We start from the raw sequence: 23,333 nt of genomic DNA, 5'->3' as shown, positions 1-23,333 counted from the left end.
AGCGCTAGATTTAGTCCAAGTATGTTCTCTCAAACAGGAGAGAGCATAATGACTGATTAAGTAGGAACTCTAGAAAACTAAAACATAAAGAAACTAAATTTAATTGATTTCTATATTATAATTGATAGGCTATATTAGTTCTTGCCTATCATAAATAATTAAGTTAATTAGATATCAACTCTAGTATACAGTTTCCTAATCTATATTCTTTTAATAAATAACTACATTCTGAAAATTAGTCAAGACCATTAGCACGCAATATGAACTATTGGGGAAAAAGAAACATAGAAAAGTTTATATGTTAAATCAACACATTAACACTACTTGGCTACAGAAAACTTGAATTCAGATTCTTCATATTGAATATTCTCATTGGTGGTGTCTCTCACCCTCTCTATATCATTATATTTATGCTCTGCTTTTCAGGAACATATTTATAATGTTTCTATACCAAACGACATGTGAAAGACGAGAAATTGAGTCTTGCATGGTATTATTAGAGTGGATTTAGACATAAAAAAGAGACAAAAATAAAATCTGTGTGAAAGCTACACAGAGATTTAATGTAGACATTTCAGATAAAATGAAATTTAGTATATATATTCTATTTTTATGAAATCCCTTTAAATAATAACTTAATCTCATCCAAACCACCAACATGACCCAAACATAGATGACTTTTGGTGAAAACCTGATCATTAATATTATTTCTTCATCATTATTCTTTAGATAGATAGATAGATAGATATAGATATATAGATATACACATATATAGATGTATGGATATATCTATATCAATCTATACCTCACCCAGGCTATTACTATGTAAATAGTCTCTTAGGACGGCACCCAGCCTATTCCACAACTATTCTATCAGAAGGTCAGTGAAAATAATTTTTACAAATGAATATTTAAAAACTTTAAACTTGAATTGGACATACTCAAGAAAGGGAAGGATTTCACAAATAAATTTTGAAATAACCTAATAGCACACATAGCCTACTGGAGTGGTTTTTCAATGATTTCTTTGCCTCCTGGTCCTTAAGGAATACATTTGACATTGCAACTCAGTACACATACACAAAACTGAAACAAAAGTTTCATGGAACAATATTTTCTTGGAACCTTATTATGTGTAATGCATTCACTCTGATATTTTCTATTGTATTCTATTTCATTTCTTAAAATTGCTTGTCAAGACCCATTAAATTTATTTCACAATCCACTAATGAGCTGCAAACCGAGATTTAAAAACACCAGCCCAAACAATAATATACATTGTGCCTCTTAAATGGTATTGCTAATGTAAAAAATATTGACACTAAGTGCAAAGCATTCTACAAGACACATTGTACCAATTGCATCCAAGACAGTTATTGTCTCTCAACCTTATGAGAATACAATTATAAATTAAGAACAAATGTCTCTCTCTCTCTCTCTCTCTCTCTCTCTCTCTCTCTCTCTCTCTCTCTCTCTCTCTCTCTCTCTCTCTCTCTCTGGCATTTAGAACATTTTAGAAGACCTACACTTCAATATCTAGGGACATGTATTTCTAAAAAAACAAATCAGTGCTGTTATAAAATACTTTCAGAACCCAAAGTCTCCTTGGATTTGCTAGTGTTCCACAATGATAGGCAACTATTTTTCCATTTCTAGGACTCGCTGTTGGCAGTGAGAAATGTAGTGGACCAATTGTGTCAGTCCCATGTCATGTTCATCCCCTCAGAGACCAATTATATGACATTGTCCTTCCTGTATAGAATGAGAAAATGGCCCTGCTCAATCTCTCAATACAGAACTAGGGATTTTAGACATCTTTCAGCTACAAGGCAGCAACATACACAATCAAGTGTTTAACAAATGCCTCTTCATACAGACAATAATAATATCAGAAAGCAAGGCAACCAGGTTCCTGCAAGGCATTTTGCCTTTTCAACAGGAAAAAATATTGGAACTCTTTCTGTTTGCACTGTTATAATGTAAACTATTGTGTATTCCCATCAATGGTAGCCCAATGCCTTCATGATAACTATCATTTATTAAATACTATTATATAACCTGTGTATATGTGTGTACATCTGGAGGCAGAGACAAACAGAGAGAAACCTTAAGTGATATATCTAACGAAGTAGCCTATTTCTATCTTATCCACATTTTAGAGGTAATGTAGCTTGTTCAATAGGACACAGCTAGTTACTGAAAGCCAGATTTTAAATCTAGATCAGTAGGATGTCAAAACTCATGCTATTCTCATGTCATCTGTGCTCAACTTATTTTTCCAATTGTCTTTTTTTTTTTGGCTTGTTTGTTTAATTAATAAGCTTTATTTTTTGGGGGCAGATTTGGGTTTACAACAAAATTAAGCAGGAAGTACAGAGAGTTCATACAAACTCCCCGTCCCCTCTGCCCTCAGTTTCCCTATCGTTAACATCTTGCGTTGGTGTGGTACATTTGTTACCGCTGATGAACCCACACTGACACGTTACTAACTAAAGTGCATAGTGTACATTAGGGTTCACTCTGTGTGTTACACACGGTTTGTCGGGTTTTACCAAATACATCATGTTGTGTATCCACTTGTAGTACCATATAGAATGGTTTCATGTCCTAAACATGTCCTGTGCTTTACCCGTTCATCCTTCTGCTCACCCAACCCCTGCCAACTACTGATCTTTTTACTATCTCTATAGTTTGCCTTTTCCCAAATGCAATAAACTTGGAATCACAGAGTACGTAGTCTTTTCAGACTGGCTTCTTACACTTAGCAATTGACATTTAAAATTCCTCCATGTTGTTTTGGGGCTTGATCATTTCTTTTTATTGCCAAACAATATTCCATTGTATGAAGTGACAGGGTTTGTTTATCCATTCACATGTTGAAGGCTATCTGAGTTGCTTCTAATGTTTGGCAATTGCAGGTTTTTGTGTAAACATAAGGTTTCAACTTCTGTGGGTAACTACCTAGGAGAATGATTGTGGGATCACTCGGAAAACATATGTTTAACTTTGTAAGAAACTTCCAGACTGTCTTCCAAAGTGGCTGAACCATTTTGCATCCCCACCAGCAATGAGGGAGAGTTCTTGTTGCTCCACATCCTTGCCAGCATTTGGTGCTGTCAGTGTTTGTTTGTCTGGATGTGCTGCAATTTGTTTATTCATTCACCTACTGAAAGATCTCTTGGCTGCGTCCAAGTTTTTGCAATTCTGAATAAAACTACTATAAACATTCACGTGCAGGTTTCTATGTAGACATAAGTTTTCAACTCGCTTGGGTAAATGTTAAGGAGTCCAATTGCTGGACCATGTGGTAAGAGTATATTTAGTTTTGTAAGAAACCACCAAACTCTCTTCCAAAGTAGCTGCACCATTTTGTGTTCCCTCCATTAATGATGAGAGTTCCTGTTGCTCCAAATCCCTGCCAGCATTTGGTGTTGTCAGTGTTTTGGATGTTGGCCATTCTGATAGGTGTGTAGTGGTGCAGAATTGTTGTTTTAATTTCCAGTTCTTTAATGACATATGATATTGAGCATCTTTTCGTATGCTTATTTGTCATCTGTAGATCATCTTTGATGAGGTGTCTATTCAGATCTTTCACCCAATTTTTAATGGGTTGTTTTCTTGTTGTTTGTATTATGTACAATATTTATATAATATTAATTATACATAACAATAATATATGGTGTTATATAATACATAATAACAATATTACATTGTAAGTTATTGTTACACATTATTATTATTGCTATGTTGTATTACTGAAATTTAAAAATTCTTTCTATATTTCACTTTTCCAATAAAAGTCATTGGCATCACTCTAGCACAGAGCCCACTTGCATGGACCACACTCACTGTTGCCCGACTCCACGCAGGGACCCTCACTTTGGCTCACAGCACCGCCACCTAGAAAGCCTGCCTCTAGATTTAGCAGTCGGAATCCCACCCAGCTCCAATGCCGTCTCCTCCCTGAGCCTTCCTTGATGCCTTCCAAGTACCAGCTCTCTCCATTTCCAGAATCCTCACCATTTAACTTGGATTACTCATTCTTTTTCCCACTCTGCCTTGTTTATAGTTGTATGAGTAGCAATTTGACCTCACTTGTAAATTAATTAGGAACCAAGTTGACCTAATAGTTATTGTATTCTTTAATCACTTACCACAGTACCTTAAATATAGTCAGTACGCAGGACGGATATTGAATTATACAGAGAAATAGACAGTACATGACCACCACAAGGAAGTCAAGAAGTTGGAGAGAGGTGTGGGTCAGAGTGATGTTGCAATGTCTTGCAGAGCCTATAAAGGAGGTATCTTATTCGGTAACTGTTCCCACCTCATTCCTGCCTTTTAGATTAATGATATTTTACTAATTAGTTTCCTTGGCAAACGTCTGCATATTACCTAATTTATATAGACATGATAGTCAAATGCAGATTTGTATTTCTGTCTGACGTCATTCTTCAGATTATTGCATCTCCCAGATAGGTGTGTTTTTCGGGCAAATTTTTGTTGAGGTCATTAGTACAGATCAAATTATGAATTTCAGGTGATGTGACTTTGTTTAAAAATTTTTGAATAACAATAATATATCTGTATGTTTTTTAAAAAAACAAATAACTTAGAAGGCTCTGTTTTATTCCTCTTTGTGCCATCTAGCTCTGTGAAGGAACACTTTTAATGATTTTTGGTTTTTATTCTCTTGTTGGTTATGTCTTTATCGCTAAACAATTTGGTTAAGTGTCTGTTCCTTGAATTTTTTCTCAACCTTAAGAATTATCTATTAGTTTTCTACTATAATAATATTTACATTTACAAAACATAACTATAAATTCTCTTTAAGGATGAAAATTTTACTTTTTATCTTTCTAGCCTATACTGTAACCCTCTCTGGGCTCTGTTTTATATAACAGGTAACAACAGGAAAGAGGAGAACAACATTTATTTTAAATACTATTACTGTAAAGAAACATAATTTAAACATATAGTCATATAAATTCAGGGCAACCTCTAATCCACTTTTAGCAAAATCTATTTAGGTCTTTTGATATATTTTACTTGTGTAACTAGTTTCTGGAAATGCACTCAAAAGCTGAAAAGGGAGAAATATCTGTGGTTTTCTTAAAGCAGTCACTTTTAATATAAAAAGTTCAGTGCAATCATTTCACAACTCTGATTGTCTTACCACATACTATTCTGTAGACATAACAAAACGATGAAAGAAAGAGGATGATTGTAAAATGTCCCTTGCAAAAGGAAGACTATCATTGAAAATGTACTGATCTAGTTGATTTTAAATGTACCAAAAAGAATCCCACGTTCACCAGTGCAATGACCTCTCTCTTTTGTCCCTACAGAATGGATGACATATTGATTGGGGCACCTCTCTTTATGGAACGCGAATTTGAGAGTAACCCTAGAGAAGTAGGGCAGGTTTACCTGTACATGCAAGTGAGTGCTCTCGTCTTTGGAGACCCGCAGGTCCTCGCAGGCACAGAGGTTTTTGGAAGATTCGGCAGTGCTGTGGCACATTTAGGAGACCTGAACCAAGATGGATACAATGGTAATTTACACCAATGTGTGGACATCGTTTATGTATCATAATCTAACGTTACTGTGTCATGAAGGAAACAGTGGACCTTTTCAAGTATTCAGTGTCGTGTTTGGTACAGTTACTATTATTGGTTTTCACTAAAGTGTAAACAATGTCATGGCAACTTAAAATATTTCTGTTTTACTAATTCAAAAAGATATATGCATCTCTATGTCCACTGCAGCACTATTTACAATAGCCAAGATATAGAAGCAACCTAGATATCCATCAATAGACAATTGAATAAAGAAGAGGTGGTACATATATACAATGGAATATTACTTAGCCATAAAAAATGAAATCTTACCATTGCAACAATATGCATGGACCTAGAGAGTATTATGCTAAGTGAAGTAAGTCAAATTGAGAAATACAAATACCTTATGATTTCACTTATATGTAGAATCTAAAGAACAAAGTAAAAAACAAAACAGAAACAGACCCATAGATACAGAGGACAAACTGACAGTTGCTAGATGGGAGGGAAGTTGGGAGGATGGGTGAAAATGGTGAAGGGATTAAGAAATACAAATTGGCAGTTACAAAACAGTCATGGGGATGTAAAATACAGCATAGGGGATATAGTCAATAATATAGTAATAACTACGTATATAGTGCCAGGTGGGTACTAATCGGAGGGATCACTTCATAAATTATATAAATGTCTAACCACTATGCTGTACACCTGAAACTAATATGAAATAATATTGAATATCAACTATAATTGACAAATTTTAAAGTTCAAAAACAACGAAATATTTCTTTTGAATAATATAGATGTTACACAGAAATTTTCTCACAGTGATTTAGGGCATCATATAACAGCTCTAAATACAGGCAGCAATTATTTTTAAAATTTATATTTGCATTTAGTGACTCGAGGAGAACTAGAGTATCTTCTATATGTACAGTCAAGACAAATAAGTACATGTTGCTATATTAGCAAATATATTGCCCTCTGATTAACCTATATGGGTTATGGATAGGTGATGCTGAATTTTACATGGTTTATAAACTTTAGCTGAAAGTCAGCTTCAGTGTTTGCAGTAAAGTAGGATTAAATTCTTAATTTAAGGCTGTGGTTCTTTAAGTTAGGAATTTATGAATGTCTTATAAGTACCCTTTCCTCAGAAAATCATGCAAGCTCACACACAATTCTGCATATATTTTCAGGGCCTTTAGGTTAAGAACCAACATTTTGTAGCTTTCTTGTTTGAAGTTTGAGGAAGTAGTAGGATTTGCTCTAGTGTTCGCATCAGATCAGTGGACCTTTGACAGGTCATCAGGACCTTTGGCAGATATTGGTCTTTAGTATTTGGTATTGTACTTTTATGATTTCTTTGAAACAAACATCTCAGCAATGCATGGTTAGTAATTTTTAAAGTATGATAAAACATAAATGCATATTAAAAGCTCATGGTTCCAGGAAGTTAAAAAAAAAAAAAGACAAGTTTATGTTTAACTGATTTGCTGTTTTAAAAAACTGCCATATTCCTGAGTACCTAAGTGAAAAAAAGAATGCTAAATTATCAACTGAGTCATCTTTTTCAGCATATTTTCTTTTGTGTCTTTTCTCTCACGATATTTCTAAGAGCTAAGAGAAGCATTTTTCACGACATACAAGGGGTTCTCCTTCTCTAAGCCGGGGTGACTTTGAGTATAAAGTGGGTAAATAATGCCCAACTTACTGGGATTCATCAAGGGGACAGATACAAAGTCACTGATTTTAGAAGTAAGCTCAGTGCTCCTTTCCACCTGCCATATGACAATGTCTCTGTTTCCTACAACAATCTGAGTTTTTAGATCATTTATCTTTACCTGTTAAATGAAAGTGGATTTATAATCCTCATTATGTAATCAAAATCAATTCACAATTTATTCAGTCTTATCAGACTTACCGAGGAATAAAGAGAAATGAATGAATAACAAAATGAGGACACATACTGTCATCTACTGTGATAGACAATTATGTCATGGTGGTTTGGAACTCTTTTTCACATAAACCTAAGTGTTTATGTTTATCATTTAGAATAATCTTGATGAACACAGGTGTAGAAGATAATTTTCATTCAATGCCATACTTAAGTGGGAGTCAGTCAACAGGGCTCTCTCTAGGTTTCCCAGAGTCCTCAACAATAAAATGGGTCTTGCCTACCTCGCAGGACGATGTAATCACTAAATGAAAGATTGTTTATGAAAGAGGTGGTTTATTGTTTTAATAAAAACCTCTCAAATACCCAGCAAAGGTGCCTGACCTGGTCCAGCCAGCCCCGTGGTCTGATCCAGGTCTCTCTGTCCCTCACTGCCTTCCCATGTGACCATCGCTGGCTATTCCCCAAATGGACCAAGCTCTTACCACCTTTGAGCCTTTGCACAGCAGCCCCTTCTGCCTGGAGTGATCGTCCCTCTGATTCCACATGGCTCATTCCTTCTGATCCCTAGATTTCCGTTTCAACATCAGCCGTAGAGACACCCGTGTGGCCACCGACTCTTAAATGGCCATCCAGTCATTCTCCATCACGTCAATCCTTTTAAGTCTCTGCACAGCATTTGTCACTTTTGTTCTCTTCTTGATTATTTCTTTATTCAAATTGTCTAGTACCTGCACCAGAACATAAACTTTCTACAGGCAGTGTCTGGTTCACAGCTGTACCCACTGTATCCAACACATAGTAGCCCCTTAATAAATATCCGTTGGATGGATAAAAGACAACAAATAACATACTTTTGCTGCGGTCCTACCTATGTGCATGGGAAACTTAATGAGCCCTTCGGACTGGATGGTACTGCTCTTCAATTGTACTTCATTCTATTTCTAAAATGTTCTTTATTTAAAGAAATGTCCACGTGTCTCTGTTTGCAGACGTCGCCATCGGTGCACCCTTTGCAGGCCAGGATCAGAGAGGGAGGGTACTCATTTACAATGGGAACCAGCATGGCTTAAACACCGAGGCTTCCCAAATTCTGCAAGGAGTGTGGGCCTCACAGGCCGTCCCTTCCGGATTCGGCTTTACTTTAAGAGGAGATTCAGACATAGACAAGAATGATTACCCAGGTAAGCTTTTCTTTCTTTCCCCATGAGAGGGGCCACTTCCTAGAAAGAGCCCACATTCTCTGGGAAATGTATCATGTGTAAGCAACTCTCAGACAGGCGGAGGCCAGGCTTGCCCACGGCACAGGTTTTTGTGTACAATTCCAGAGTGACTTTCATGAGAATTTGAAGGCAGACAAAACAAACACTCCCTTTCCTGTCAAGAAAAGCAAGATGGCTTTTTAAAAAAAGGCATTGGACATAAAATTTGTCAACTTTGCAACGAAAGTTTTTACTTGAAACCCCTCCATAATTTGGTCTCCATTGACAACGACAGCTTGCACTGAATGGATCCCTTTCTAGAGCAATTTATTTTAACCCCATAATTCCCTTTTGAGCTCATAGGTCCTACTAATTAACTAATGAACCTCAACGTTTCTGTTCTAAAGCTCACGTTTTTAGAGCATAAATATTTTCCAGCCATACTTTGGGGTTTTACAAAGACAGATTGAATATTTTTAAGGGAAGCGAAAAGAACTGGTTCATGATAGAAATCCTAAACCATCCTTGAATGACCTAATTCATATTGAAAACTCACGGAAATCCATAACGCAGAGAAGCATAATTCATCTTTTGTGCATGCTGTATGAAAATATGGATTGGTCTTACAGAATTGTTTCAGTAATCAGGGTTTTTAACAGAGAACATTAGACTTCTTGGTTTTATGGTTCACTTTTCACTTTTATGTTGGTTATGTTAAGATGGTTTCAATAAATACTTAGAAATCATTAATAGTTAACTGACAGCTTCAACTATTTATTAAAACCTTGTCTCTTTCCACCACCCCTCCCCTAATTGAGTATTTTCCATATGTAGAGCTTTTTCTGGTTTGGGGCAGGGTTCCAATCAACTTACTGCCTAAATATACATCACTAATTTCAATCCTTCAGCTTTCTCTTCCCCTCTGGGATCAGGAAAAAGAATACCACAACATATTCTTATAAATCTGCCAGAAATCTCTCATGGCTCTAACACAGACATTGTAATGCGCTCCAAGCATGTTGCCACTATGTTGCACACAAATGCATCCTGCCTCCGGCAATTTCAAGAGCATTTCGTTTAATTTATTTTCTTTGGTTACATTATACTAGCCTAATCAGTGGCCGTTAGTGTTTTTGTGGGGAGGAATCTCACACATAATATATTCTCTTTTAAATTATCCCCAAATTAGGTTCCTTATATGATTATTTCCCCCAAAATATGCAGTTCCTGGGTGGCAATTTTAGACAGTTAATTTAGAAAGTTACTGCTCTTCGTGGTGGTTGTCGTCGTCTTTCCTTAATGGCAGGGAACTTGACAGACCTGTCAAGTGGTGGCCCTGTCTCCACAAAGGAAAGGAGATAAAGGATGAGGCGATAAAGGTCACATAGCCATCGACTTCCCTTGAAGTCGCCTACATAAGGGCCAGGAAGGAGAGAAATAGAAAACAACTTTTCTGTCAAAGAATATTCCCTTCAGGGAGGAGTAGGACAGGGAACAGAGAAACTAAAGTAAGTGCAATATTACTAATTGGTCACTTACTATATCTTTTTCGTCCCTTCTTAACAATCAGAGAAAGGCCCTTTGAAGCCATTTACTAGTCAATAACTTTATCTTCTGAGCCTGATGCGATGTATCGTAACTAATGACATTAACGCAGTGTATAGCCATCTGTCTGTCAAGGACATGTTCTTCATTAAGACAGGACCATTAGTGCCCCGTCCTTGAATTCTTATCCCTCAAGAGAGTCTTGAGGCTTTCAGGGTTCATCTTAGTTAGTAGACCTGGTTGTAGTCCCAGTTCTGCCTCTTCAATGGGAATATAGATGTCTCGTGATTGGTGACCCTATAACATTTTCCCTCATCCTCGTCTTCTGGCAGAAAAGAATGCCACCCAAAGCCTGTTTATGTTGACACCAAGTTCCCAGCAGCCTATTGAGAGGAAAACTGTCTTAGAGGCAGGCAAGTAGATTCTGTTAACTTGTAGGGTCGACTTGAAATCTGCAGGCATCATTCAGGAATTAGACATGCAGCTTCCCTCATTTTTTTGTATCCATGGATTCCATTTAGCTGTCCAGTCTCCATTTCCACCATGACAGAAATCCTTAATCTTGCAGTCACTTCTAGATTCGGACTTAATCTGATTTACAGAGTGGCTGTGAGCAGGGAGAGGGCAATCAGATCATCTGGGTGCAGAGTCCCCCAAAAGTCACCGATGAGCTGTGTGGCAGTGGACGAGTTAGTCGATTTCTTTGAGCTTCCATTTCTTTATCTGGTCTCACGGGGCCAGTGATACCTACTTGACTGGGCTGTGTGTGCTTGAACTTTCTAGGTTGGGAAAAGAATGTTTACAAAACGTTGTGAAATGGCTTAGAATAGGAAAGGCTATCAAGCTGATGAACATGAGCAGAATCAAAGCCACTTAATGGCACAGACATATTGGGCCACCTAGGAATTTGAAAACCTGCGTTCCAGGATGCTGCACGTGGACAACATAAGCGTGGACTCCACTGTTTTCTAGCTACATATGAGTGAAACGATTTCTTAACCTCTCTGAATTTCAATTCCCTTATCTGTAAAATTAGATTATAACATGTTGGGATAAAGATGAAATGAGATTATTTATATAATATGAAATGAGATGATGTGTTTAAGTTCAAATGAGATTATACAGAACAGTTTAATAAATGGTGGCTCTTCAGTCAAGCTGTAAGACAAGACTATATTTTGGAGGTATTCCTTTCCTTAAGCACACTCGTTGATATTATTTCCTTTTGCTTATTCAATTTCCATGGTCCTCAAGCTTAATTTATAGATGCGATTTGCTTCCCTTGCCCCAGACACATAGGACTATGAGAGTAAAACATACTGTGTTTCCCTGAAAATAAGACCGGGTCTTATATTGATTTTTGCTCCATTAGGGCGTATTTTCAGGGGATATTTTATTTTTTCATGTACAATAATCTACATTTATTCAAAGACAGTCATGTCGTCTTCTTCTGGAACATCGTCATAACGTACTAAATGCATCTGTCTGGCTAAGATCTTAACTGGGGCTTATTTTCAGGGTAGGTCTTATTTTCGGGGAAACACAGTAGCTATGGAGACCCTGCTGGATAGAGAACCATTCATAAAATTCCTGCCGCTGGACCCTCACTAGAAGCTTCCCCTAATATGAGGTTGCTGCCCTCCTATGACATAATTCCAGCACTCAGCCATCCTAAGTGGGAGATGAGGCTTACGTGTACCAGTAATGCTAGTAACCAGTGACTTACTTTATTTTTTCAGTCACTTATTATGTCTTTTTTATCCCTTCTTAGCAATCAGAAAGAGGTCACTTGAGGCCATTTACTAGTCAATAACTTTATCTACTGAGCCTGATTCAATTTATAATAACTAATGACATTTCTCCCGTTTCTCACTATGGTGATGTATTGGGTACCAGGAATGGAAAATACTCTTTCCTCTCAACCCCTTAGCTATTTAAAGGTATTTAATTTCACATAAATTAGGCCTGAATTAGGGTGATGACAATGACAATTGAAAGGAAGAAACTGACAAACTAGTGCAAATGAAAAATGGACAAGACTTGGTAATGAATGGCTGTGATGGAAGGTAGAGGAGGGACGTGAGTAAGGAAGAGGCGACGTTAAGATGACCCTGGAATTTTGATCCGCGTACCCAAGAAAAGTATGGTATAATGGGACAGGCATGGGAGATTTATTTATAGAAATATAGAGATTCTATTATAGAAACGATATTTGGAATAATTTTTCTAACGTTTAGCTTAACCACTCCATATTTTTTTTAGGCTTCTTACAGTAAATATTGTCATCAGCATACACACATGAATAGAAGTCATAAGTATTTTCATTGCTGGCACCGAAATTCTTTTTCCGATTCAAAAAATAGATGTGTTCAGGTTTCTACTCTGGTGCTCATTGGAAAACTAGGATTGGCCAGAGGAGTATCTTGTACACATTAATTGAGCGAAAGCATTTCAGAGAAGAAACAGCTGTCATAGTCAGGAATCCCTAAAATTCAATGATCTAGTCTAATCCTGTTAAACATGATTGTATAACAAGGCCATCTGCTAAATGCATAGTCCAGACATTGGAGGGTGGAGGAGGGGAAGTACTGGGTTTGTTGAGGAGCAGAAATCATACAGGCAATAAAAACCGGAGGAAAACATGAGCTGAATGCCAAGACTATCATTGTCTTGTTCAGGCCCCTAATTATACTATGATTATATCATGAAGCCATCGCAGACAATTACGCCAAATGAAATAAAATGACCCATTTTCTGTTTTAATAAGTGGTGTGTGTGTGTGTGTGTGTGTGTGTGTGTGCATCTGCGTGCAAACAAAAAGCAAGAAAAGCTACACATGAGAAGAAATAAGAGGATGGCTTTTACGAAAGAGAATGATGTATTGTAATCAAACCTTGAGCTCCTTGAATTAATATGAAGTTTAGTTGAACTAAGTTTAAATCTTATAGTCAAGTCTATTTCTACTTCTCACACTGCTACTCAAGTTTTTATGGAAAGCAAACCATTACGTTCTTCTTGAGCAAGATTTTTATAATTTCATTATAAACACATTAGAAATTAGAATATTACATTTCTTATAAGAAGACATTAGGAATCGTGATTAAGTCAACTGAAGAGAGTTCTTGGATTTGAATCAGCAGTGCCATAAAGAGAAGTAAAAATGAATGGAGAGATTAAAGAACCAGTTCTAAAACCCGTTCTCCCAAGACAGTGTGACGTTAGTAACTCAACTTCTCTGGGCCTCACTTTCCTCACCTGTAAATGCTTCTCCAAAGGTCTTTTTAACTTCTAAACTTCTCTGGTTCCAAGATCTAGATTTATTGCCTCCCTAGATTTTTCTGTAATATTGGGTAGGTTATTAAGGCTCTATCTTAAAAAAAAAAATTTTTTTTTTAACTAGACAAAACTTTTTTTCTTGAAAATAATTTTAAACTGACAAAAAAAGTTGCAAATATAGTAGAGAGTACCATAAACCCTCTCCTGGCTTCCCCTAATATTAACATTTTATATAACCATAGTAAAATTAGCTCCTAATTAATCTATAGGCCTATTAGAAATTCTCATAATAGAATTTCACCATTTCTCCCACTAGTGTTCTTTTTCTAGTCCAGAATCCAATCCACTGCGTTTGGTGGTCATGTCCCCTTCAGTCTGTGACAATCCCTTGATTTTTCTTTGCTGTCATGAATTTGACACTTTTGAAGAGTTTGGCTAGACATTTTGAAGAATGTCCTTGGATTTAGATTTGTCTGACGTTTGCTCATGATTACTTCGGGGTCATGTATTTTGGGCGAGAATACCACACAATTGATGCTATGCTCTTCTCAGCACATCACAGCCAGAAGTACGTTATGTCTACTGTCTTTTTGCACTTTGGTCACTTGCTTGCAATGATATCAGCCAGGTTTCCCACTGTAAAGTTACTACTTTATCCTTTGAAATAAGTATCTTTGGAGAGATACTACGAGACTGACTATACAAACATCCTGTTTCTCATCAGACCTTTGCCCACTAATCTTAGCTCCATTGATGATTCTTGCCTGCAACAATTATTACTGCCTAATTGCAATTTTCTGTTTCCATCATTCCTTCTACATTTAATTGCAATTTTAATGTAAGAAAAAGATATCTCTTCTACCCATTTATTGATTCAATATGTTATATTTGTATGGACTCATGGATATTTATTTTATTTTATGGGCTATAATCCATTTCTATATGTATTTATTTATGTTGTTTAAATTGTCCTGTATTTGGCCAGTGGGAACTCCTTCCAGCTGGTTCCTGTGTTCTTTTAACATTCCCATCCTTTCATGAGCATTTCCTTACTTTCTGACACTACAAGATATTTCAGGCTCACCTTGTATATTCCCTGCCCCAGCCCTGGAATCAAGCATTCTTCAAAGAGATGTAGTTCTTCTTATTGAAGAATGGTGTTTAGAAACCAAGATCTGAGTGTCAAGGTGAGACTTGTAATGCACTGAATTCTATAGATTGCCATGTTCCCCGTATAGTATAGCTACATTTCAAATCATTCATAATACTTGAAATCAACAAATTACATTTTTATTACTCAACCTATATTGTGTAAGTCAGCATTTTTGCATTTTAGTTGTCAACAACAGGTATTTGGGCAACATTAATAATATTCAGCTAATATTGAGACCAGCCAATCAATTTGTTTTCATTTTTAAAGATGATGAATATGATGGTGATGATAGCAAAATATTTACTGATTATATAATACTCAAGAGAATGTGCTATGGGAATACAATTTATTAATTTATTCAACAAATACTTATTGTATTTGTTGTATTGCCTTTCATGTGCCTGGCACTCTTCTAGGTTTTTAGGATACAGCTCTGAATTAAACAAAGATCCTGCCCTCATGGGCCTGAGTTCAAATTCTAGCTGACTGTATAACTTTGATAAGTTACTCATCCTCCTCAAGCCTCAGTCCTCATTGGTAAAATGGGTGTAGCTGTGACTAATAATATTTCCCCTTTAAAGGGGTGTTGTAGATGTTAAGTTAGATAGTAAGTGTAAAACATTTGGCACTGTGCATAACACCTAGTAGCAATCATTAAATATTAGTTATAAATGACCTATTCATACAATTTGACATAATCGATGCCCTTAAGAAATAATGCAATCGTGGACATAAAGGATCCAACCATTGATTGTAATACAAGACAGCGTATGAGAAGAGTTTTAAGAAGGTTAAAAAATAATGAATGAGAATGCAAAGAGAAAGTTCTTCTAGCAAAGATGATCAAAGTGGGCTTCATGGAGGAAGTTATGCAGGATCTTAAGATGTAGGTATGATTATAAAGTGATATTTATGGAGAAGGTGTTCCAGAAAAGGAACACAGCATGAGCAAAGACTCAGAGATACGAAAAGGCAATTTTGGAAGTGATTTGGTTCAAACTGATGAGAAGAGAGTCAATGAAATCTTAAGACAGATAATAAAGGACCTTGAATAGCATGTCAAACAATTGGTGCTTTGCTAGGAAATTAATGGAATAAGAGAGTATGTTTTATATTTCAAAATGACACTTCAAGAACGTTAGTCTTTAGCAATGAGCAGAATGAGTCATAATGAAAAAGATACCTGAGGTCAAAAACCATCCAAGTAGCCCAGGTGAGAGTAGTGCACTGAACCAGGTGAGTGCAGCAGTAATGCCAGCGCAGTGTGAAGGTGCTGGGGATAAAGAGCCTCAGGGCCACCTTCAACTCCTGCTGAGGGTTGAGATCTGGTGGATAACTAACCAGGCAGATAGTTTGGGAGCCATTCAGCACCCTTCTCAAGAAACCACACTGTCTGCGCCTTCAACCTTGAAGTGTACCTTTATATTCAGAGGTGTGGTGGTCAATGTTTGATAAGCAGATCTGCCGTGGAGGAAAGCCCAAATCGGTCTCATTTACCAATTTCCATAGTATAAACAGTCCCACTATGGTTGATTTCAAGCTACAGCGATTCTTATATCCTAAGAGTTATACAAGTGCTCTATGTACAGATGAGGTGAACCCGACATACCCACTTGTACCTGCCCAGGCATGCATAAACACACTGACTTTCTATTTTTGTGATAGCATTCCCAGGGGGAATCAGGATGTGTGATTTTCTGTTTCAATTCAGAAATTCACAGGTCTGAATTAAAATAGAAAATCACATATCCAGGTGGAGAATGACTGTTGTCTATTCTCAGAACTGCATTTATGAAAGTACAAAACAAAGATTAGCAATAGTCATTTTCAAGTCCAATAACTTAATAGGCAGACTTTATCTTTCCTAACTTAAATGAACACATCAAAGGTGGGAGATTGTCATGTCTCTAAAATAGATATTTCTGTTTTGTTTATTCTGGTGTAAAGATCTGTGAGAACCTTTATCTGCTTCATTTCTGGCTCACCTTTGAAGAGGCAGTCAACATTGCAAAATCATGTCTTATATCCAAAGCTGGTGATCAATGATTCTAAAAATTAGGTTAGAACTCCCTTACTCACCTGAACTGCCTCCCTCCACGCACCTGAACCGGCTTCTAAGATACAACCTTTCACAAATAAGATTAAATCCATAAATATTTAACCCCAGATTCTGTCCTCAACAGATTCAAATCTTATCCCACTTGTAAGTAGCAAGTATCAGTCACCAGACAAAAGAAATCTAACCATATGGCTGTTACATTTATATGGTACATGTCATTTGTCAGTTTAAGGTTGTTTTTTAATAGACTTTAGTTTTTAGAGCAGTTTTAGTTTCAAAACAAAATTAAGCAAAAACTACAGAGAGTTCCCATATATCCCCAGTGCCCACACATGCAAAGCCTCCCCTTCCTCAACATTTCCTATCAGAATGGAACAGTTACTACAATTGACAAACCTACATTGATTATCATTATGACCATTATCACCCAAAGTCTAGAGCTTACATTAGGGTTCATTGTTGGTGTTGTACACGCTATAGGTTTGGATAAAAAAAATGTATAGTAACATGTAGCCATCATTATAGTATCATATAAAGTGTGCTCCACCTACCGTGTTTCCCCGAAAATAAGACCTAACCAGAAAATAAGCCCTAGCATGATTTTTCAGGATGACATCCCCTGAACATAAGCCCTAAGGCGTCTTTTGGAGCAAAAATTAATATAAGACCCAGTCTTATTTTTGGGGAAACACGGTATTCCTCCCTCCCTGCCCCCAAACCCCTGACAACCACTGATCTTGTTACTGTCTCATAGTTTTGCCTTTTCCAGAATGTCCTATAGTTGGAATCATACAGTATGTACCTTTCCAGACTGGCTGCTGTCACTTAGGAATATACATGTAAGGTTCCTCCATGTTTTTTCATGGCTTGACAGCTGATTTATTTTTAGTGCTGAGTAATATTCCACTGTCTGGATGAACCATAGTTTGTTTATCCATTCACCTGCTGAGGGACATCTCAAGTGCTTCCAAGTTTTGGCAATTGTGAATAAGGCTGCTATGAATATCCATGGGCAGGTTTTTGAGTGGACATAACATTTTTTTACGCCTTTGGGTTAATGCCAAGGAATGAGATTGCTGGGTCGTATGGCAAGCGTATGTTTCGTATTATCAGAAATCACCAAACTGTCTTCCAAAGTGGCTGTACCATTTGCATTCCCACGAGCAGTGAATGATTTCCAAGCTTCTTACATGCGGGACCAGAAACAGGGAAGTCTGTCACTTGAAGTTTAAAGTCACTACATTCCAAACACTTGACCATACAAGCTGGCTTCTTTCTGAAGCCCAAGGCACTAGTAAATGTGACTATTTACTGAATACCATTTACCTGATCTTACTTGTAAAGATAGTTAATAAAATCTTGCTGCCTTGCCATGGCGGGAGTTAGCGGGAAATGTGGAGGAACTGGAGTAAGTTCTCCTATACTGGAACCTCCACGTTATTTCTGCCCTCCCACTGCATGTTCTTTCTGTAAGTCATTTTAATTTATTGACACACACACAATTTAAAAGCCACATTTTAATGCAATTCGCTTGAATTCTTTCCACACCCTGGACATTTTCCCAGAGTTCACTCCCCATTTAGGAACTCAGTTCAAATGTCACTTCCTCAGGAAGCTTCCCCTGACTGTTCTCCTTTCTCTAAGAACACTTATTTCAAATTGAAATTATACATTTGTGTTATTATTTGATAATGTCTCTTTTGCACCATTAGACTGGACACTTTATTAGTGGAGGGCAAGCACTGGCTTTGGTTTTGCTCACTATGGGATTCCCAGTGCCCAAAGCAGTGGCTGACACTAAAGGTACCTAGTAAATATTTGTTGAATGAATGAATGAGAATAGATAAATGAATGAATGAACGAATGAACCGATTTCCTCACAGCCATACACCTTGCATATAAACCATTGCTCTCCTCTCTCTTCACCTAGCCACTATCTTGCAACTCTACTTAAATCTAGTATACCATTTTATTTTTGTGCAGAATAGGAATGGAAATGTAAATAGAGATGAAGATGCCCTTTAAAAATGAACTTTGGCATTTTCTCCTGAGACCATGGGAGGCTCCACTCAAGGTGGTGCATTTATTCTTGAGAAGCAGAACCCTGGACCCTAGCTCGGTATTCACTGGGCACTTAAAGGACAATTGCTGTTCGAACTGTTAGACCAGAAGAACAGGTAGTCAGCACGATGGAAATAGCAACAAACTGGGAGTTGGAGGGCCCATATTTTCATTCTTCACCCATCATTTATCAGGACATGCCGCTTACATCTCTGAACCTTAGTGTTTCCAGCCATAAAAACGCCATCAGACCAATCCCCCACCCCTCAGGATTGCTGGGAAGATGATTTGCAAACTGTAAAGAACTCTATACAGTCAACTGTTGTCATTTTTGAACACCACCCACCAACAGGAGGTGGGAAGGACCAGAAACAACCTCTAACGCTGAGATCCAGGCTCTCTGTGCCAGACCTAGGCATGCATTTAAGGCGATGACTCAGGTAACTTTTGCCTAAAGCCTCCTATGAGACGAGGGAGAAGAGGTTTTCAAAATAACTAACACACCAGCAAAAATCCTCTTCATTTCTTCCTATTTACAAACATTGTTCGTGTCATGCTCTTCTTCCTATATGGCCATTTTATGTTTCCTTACTGACTTTTTCCTGTGATGACATTACGACTGGCTGGCTTCCTGAAAACTACCAACCCTAGCAGAAATTCATGCGCTCGTGAGTGTACAACAGACAGCCTGGGATCAGAGCAGCCCTCAGGCTAAACCGGAAGTGGTCATTCAGGGGCTGCTCAGCCCCTCTCATCACTGGCTTCCTTTTCTTGCTGTCCCTCCACACCAGCTGCAGAAACTTACACTATTTATTTCCTTTTCTCAAGCATGCAATAGGGAAAGATGTAATAATCTTATTTTCATCAGGATAATAGTTACCCAGGGGAAGTAGGTGACACCCAGGGACTCCCATTCATTGGTGCTGGCCTGCATTTTTAACCAGCCCCTCGTAAAGCTGAGTGATAAGTGTCTCAAGGGCAGGGAACTTGTCTGTTTGCTCACTGCTGAGTTCTCACCAGCTCAGACAGGATTTGGCTCATAGTGAGTGTTCAACGAGTTGTTGAATGAGGATGCCCAGTATAAGGGACCACTGCATAAATGCCACGCTTTCCCTTCCTTTCCTACCCCCCTTGCAAGTCTATAAATTTGTATCTTTGTGTATTAGTTTGCTAGGGCTGCCCTCACTAAGCATCACACACAACAGAAATTTATTTTCTCACAGTTCTAGAGGCTGTAAATCCAACATCAAGCTGTGGGCAGGGCTGGTCTCTCCTAAGGCCTCACTCCTTGGCTTGGAGCTGCCATCTTCTTCCTGAGTCTTTCCATGGTCTTCCTCTGTGTGTGTCTCCGTCCTAATCTCTTCTTCTTATAGGGTGCCGGTCAGATTAGATTAGGGCCCACCCTAATGACCCTGTAAAGACCTTATCTCCAAATAGAGTCACATGCTGAGGGACTGGCGGTTAGGACTTCAGTATACAGTCTTTGGGGGGGACACAATTCAGTCCATAACACTTAAACTTATAAAGTCCCACAAGGTTTTAATCATAGGATTTTGTCTATGGGGCTGGATGTGGGGGAAGTGTCTTGTGGGATACCCGGCTCTTCTGAAGACTGTAATCATTCCCAGTAGGCAGCCTCCTTCAATGGGACTGGTCCTAAAGAAACAAACTTTTCTCCAGCATTTGGAGCAACTGATTGGATAGCACACATATTGTAAGTGTGGCCACCACAATGATAAAGTGAAATGCCTTTGTTACAGTGAAGCATCCAACAATAGGAGAGGAAAAGGTGATTCTTGCAGGCACAGGTTACTAATAATGTATAGAAAACTATTTTCTTAAGGCAGACTCATTGTTTGATGTTTCACTCTTATTTTTTGTGGGATTTTTTTTTTTTTTAAGGAAAAAAAAATTGGGGGATTTTTTTTTTTTTTTTAAGGAAAATAAACCCTCAGTAAATTAGAATGTTGCAACCTAATACCATGTTCCAACTCATAAATGTTTTTCTTCAGAGTTCATTTGGAAGCATTTCAGACAGATTGTTAGGATTATTACTTTTTGGGATAAAATCACACATTTTTTTTCCAAACATTTCTTCTTCAATTCATAACCCTCCTCTCAGTAATATTTTGCATGTTGCAAGAAAAACGCAAGGAAGAGAGGCAGCCTCTGTCTATTTTTAGATTAATGCATTGGCCAAACTCAGGAGACTCATCTGAATGCCTGCTTCTCACAGACATGAACTCTTTTTCCAGTGCCAAACACTGAAGTCAGTTTCATAATCCACTTGCATGTCAACATCGCCATAGTCACACACCATCTTTAACCCTATCACTTTACACATTATCTTTAATCCCATCATTTCTCTTAATATCCTTGTTGTACAAAAGTGAGCAGACCCTGGGTGGGTCCAGGTAAACAACTATACCTGACTACTCTCATTCGTCTTTAAAACATTGTGTTATGTGGGAAGCGGGCTCAGCAAAGATGGAGCCTGGATGGTGTGAGACGCGCCTGGAGAAGATGCTCTGAGCCGTGAGCGTCAGCAGTGCCAAGACAGGAGCCGAAAGTCTGTGGACAATGAGCTCAGGTAGCTGAAGCATGGAGGTGAGTGGGGCTGATGTCCAGGTCTGGTTATGCCAGAGAAAGAGCCAGAAAGTGGCTGTCCCATCACGGAGACAAGAGAAGATCCAAACCCTACAGGAGCAAAGCTGACTCAGGAGGCAAAGGAGAGCCCTGGATTGTAAATCAGAGCAGAGAGGTGCAGTCGTGGGACCCCATCCAATTCTACTGAACTCTTGACTTTCTCATCTGGAGAACCTTGAGGACTTCACCAGAGATTTGGCAAGAAATAGCGACTTGTCCAGAGTCGTTCGGAAGCCAATGGCAAAGTGAACTAGAATTTAGAATTCCTGCTTTTTTACCCTCCATTCGGTAATTTTCCACTTGAGCTAAAACACTGCGTTTGAAAGAGGGCTTCAGAGATATTAGAGAGATTCAATGAGAGACAATTTACAAATCAAAATTTTCTTGTAGGTACACAAAGTACTGCACACAAATGTTTATAATGACTTTCCAACAACTGAAAACAACTCATATCCCTTAGCCAGAGATGGATAAACAAACTGTGGTCCATCGACACAGTGGAATACTACTTGATAATAAAAGGGAATGAACTTGGACGCGTGCAGTATCACAGGTGAATCGTAGATGCACTAAGCTGAGTGAAAGAAGCCAGACCCAAGAGGCTACAGACTGTATGCCTCCATTTATATGACATTCTGGGAAACAAATTAGTAGATGCAGAGGCTAGAGGTGCGGGTGGGGGTGGCCTTGACCACAAAGCAGCAATGGACATTGTTAGATGATGGAACTGTTCTATATCTGGATTGTGGTGGCTATGTGATCAGATGTATTTTTCGAAGCTCTTAGAGCTGAGTACTAAAAAGGATGAAATTTACTCTACGTAAAATATACCTGATTTTTTTTCAATTTTAAATAGAGAAAAATAGCCTGTAGATATGCTCCTGAGAGACATTGTGGTAAAAAAGTTAAGAAGGCCTGGGTTTAAAACTTACCCTTGCTATCTATTGTATTTAGCTTCTCTGTATTTCATTTTCCTTACTTAAAAATGGGGGTAATTCAAGTCTTTGCCTCATAGAATTGTTGTAACAATGGAACTAATATATATGTAGTACATGTTTAGAAAGTTAGCTTTTATTTGATACATCTTCGCACAATTGCCCAGTATATCCTCAAGATAAATTCCTAGAAGTGTAAATGCCAGTCAAAAGTTTGATATGATGTCATACATATCACCAAACTGCCTTCCCAGAAAATTGTTCCACTTCTCCCAAGCAGACATACAGATGGCCAATAGGGCTATGAAAAGATGATCAACCTCACTCGCTATAAGGGAAAAGCAAATCAAAACCCCAATGTGATACCACCTCACTCCTTTTAGGATGTCTGCTGTCAACAAGACAAGTAATAACAAGTGTTAGAGCGGATGTGGAGACAAAGAAACCCTCGTGCACTGCCGGAGGGAATGCACTCAATTGGTGCAGCCTCTATGGAAAACGGTATGGAGGTTCCTCAATAAATTAAGAATAGAGCTCTCATAGGACCCACCAATCTTTCTTCGGAAAAATTTGAAAATGCTTATTTATAAAGATGTAGGTACCACGATGTTCATTGCAGTATTATTCATATTAGTCAAGATGTGGAAGCAACCTAAGTGTCCTGTGACAGATGACTGCAGAAAGAAAATGGAATATATACATATAAATATGTATACAATGGAATACCACTCAGGCATAAAAAAAGATGAAATATTGTTATTTGTGACAACGTGGATGGATCTTGAGAGTATCATACTAAGTGAAATAAGTCAGAAGGGAAAAGACAAGTGTGATTTCACTCATAGGTGGGGTATAAAACACAAAGCAAAAAATGAACAAACAAACTCACAGACACAGATAACAGTATGGTGATTACCAGAAGGGAAAGGGGGTGGGGAGAATGAAGAAGTTAAAGGGGATCAAATATATATATGGTGACGAAAGGAGACTAGACTTTG

At 37.9% G+C, this 23,333-nt stretch overlaps 1 protein-coding gene across 2 annotated transcripts in view; it reads left to right on the top strand.

Annotated features, from left to right (window-relative positions):
- The window catches only part of ITGA8 (integrin subunit alpha 8), a 193,911-nt gene that overhangs the window by 86,456 nt on the left and 84,122 nt on the right, over nucleotides 1–23,333 (top strand). For both annotated transcript variants that reach the window (XM_033100690.1, XM_033100689.1), the window contains exons 12-13: nucleotides 5,352–5,557; nucleotides 8,451–8,642. In XM_033100690.1, coding sequence (XP_032956581.1) covers nucleotides 5,352–5,557; nucleotides 8,451–8,642 — 398 coding nt within the window. The remainder of the gene's footprint in view (nucleotides 1–5,351; nucleotides 5,558–8,450; nucleotides 8,643–23,333) is intronic.

Source organism: Rhinolophus ferrumequinum (genome assembly GCF_004115265.2).
Source record: "Rhinolophus ferrumequinum isolate MPI-CBG mRhiFer1 chromosome 5 unlocalized genomic scaffold, mRhiFer1_v1.p scaffold_110_arrow_ctg1, whole genome shotgun sequence".
Taxonomy (NCBI): domain Eukaryota; kingdom Metazoa; phylum Chordata; class Mammalia; order Chiroptera; family Rhinolophidae; genus Rhinolophus; species Rhinolophus ferrumequinum.
This window is presented reverse-complemented; position numbering and strand designations above follow the sequence as displayed.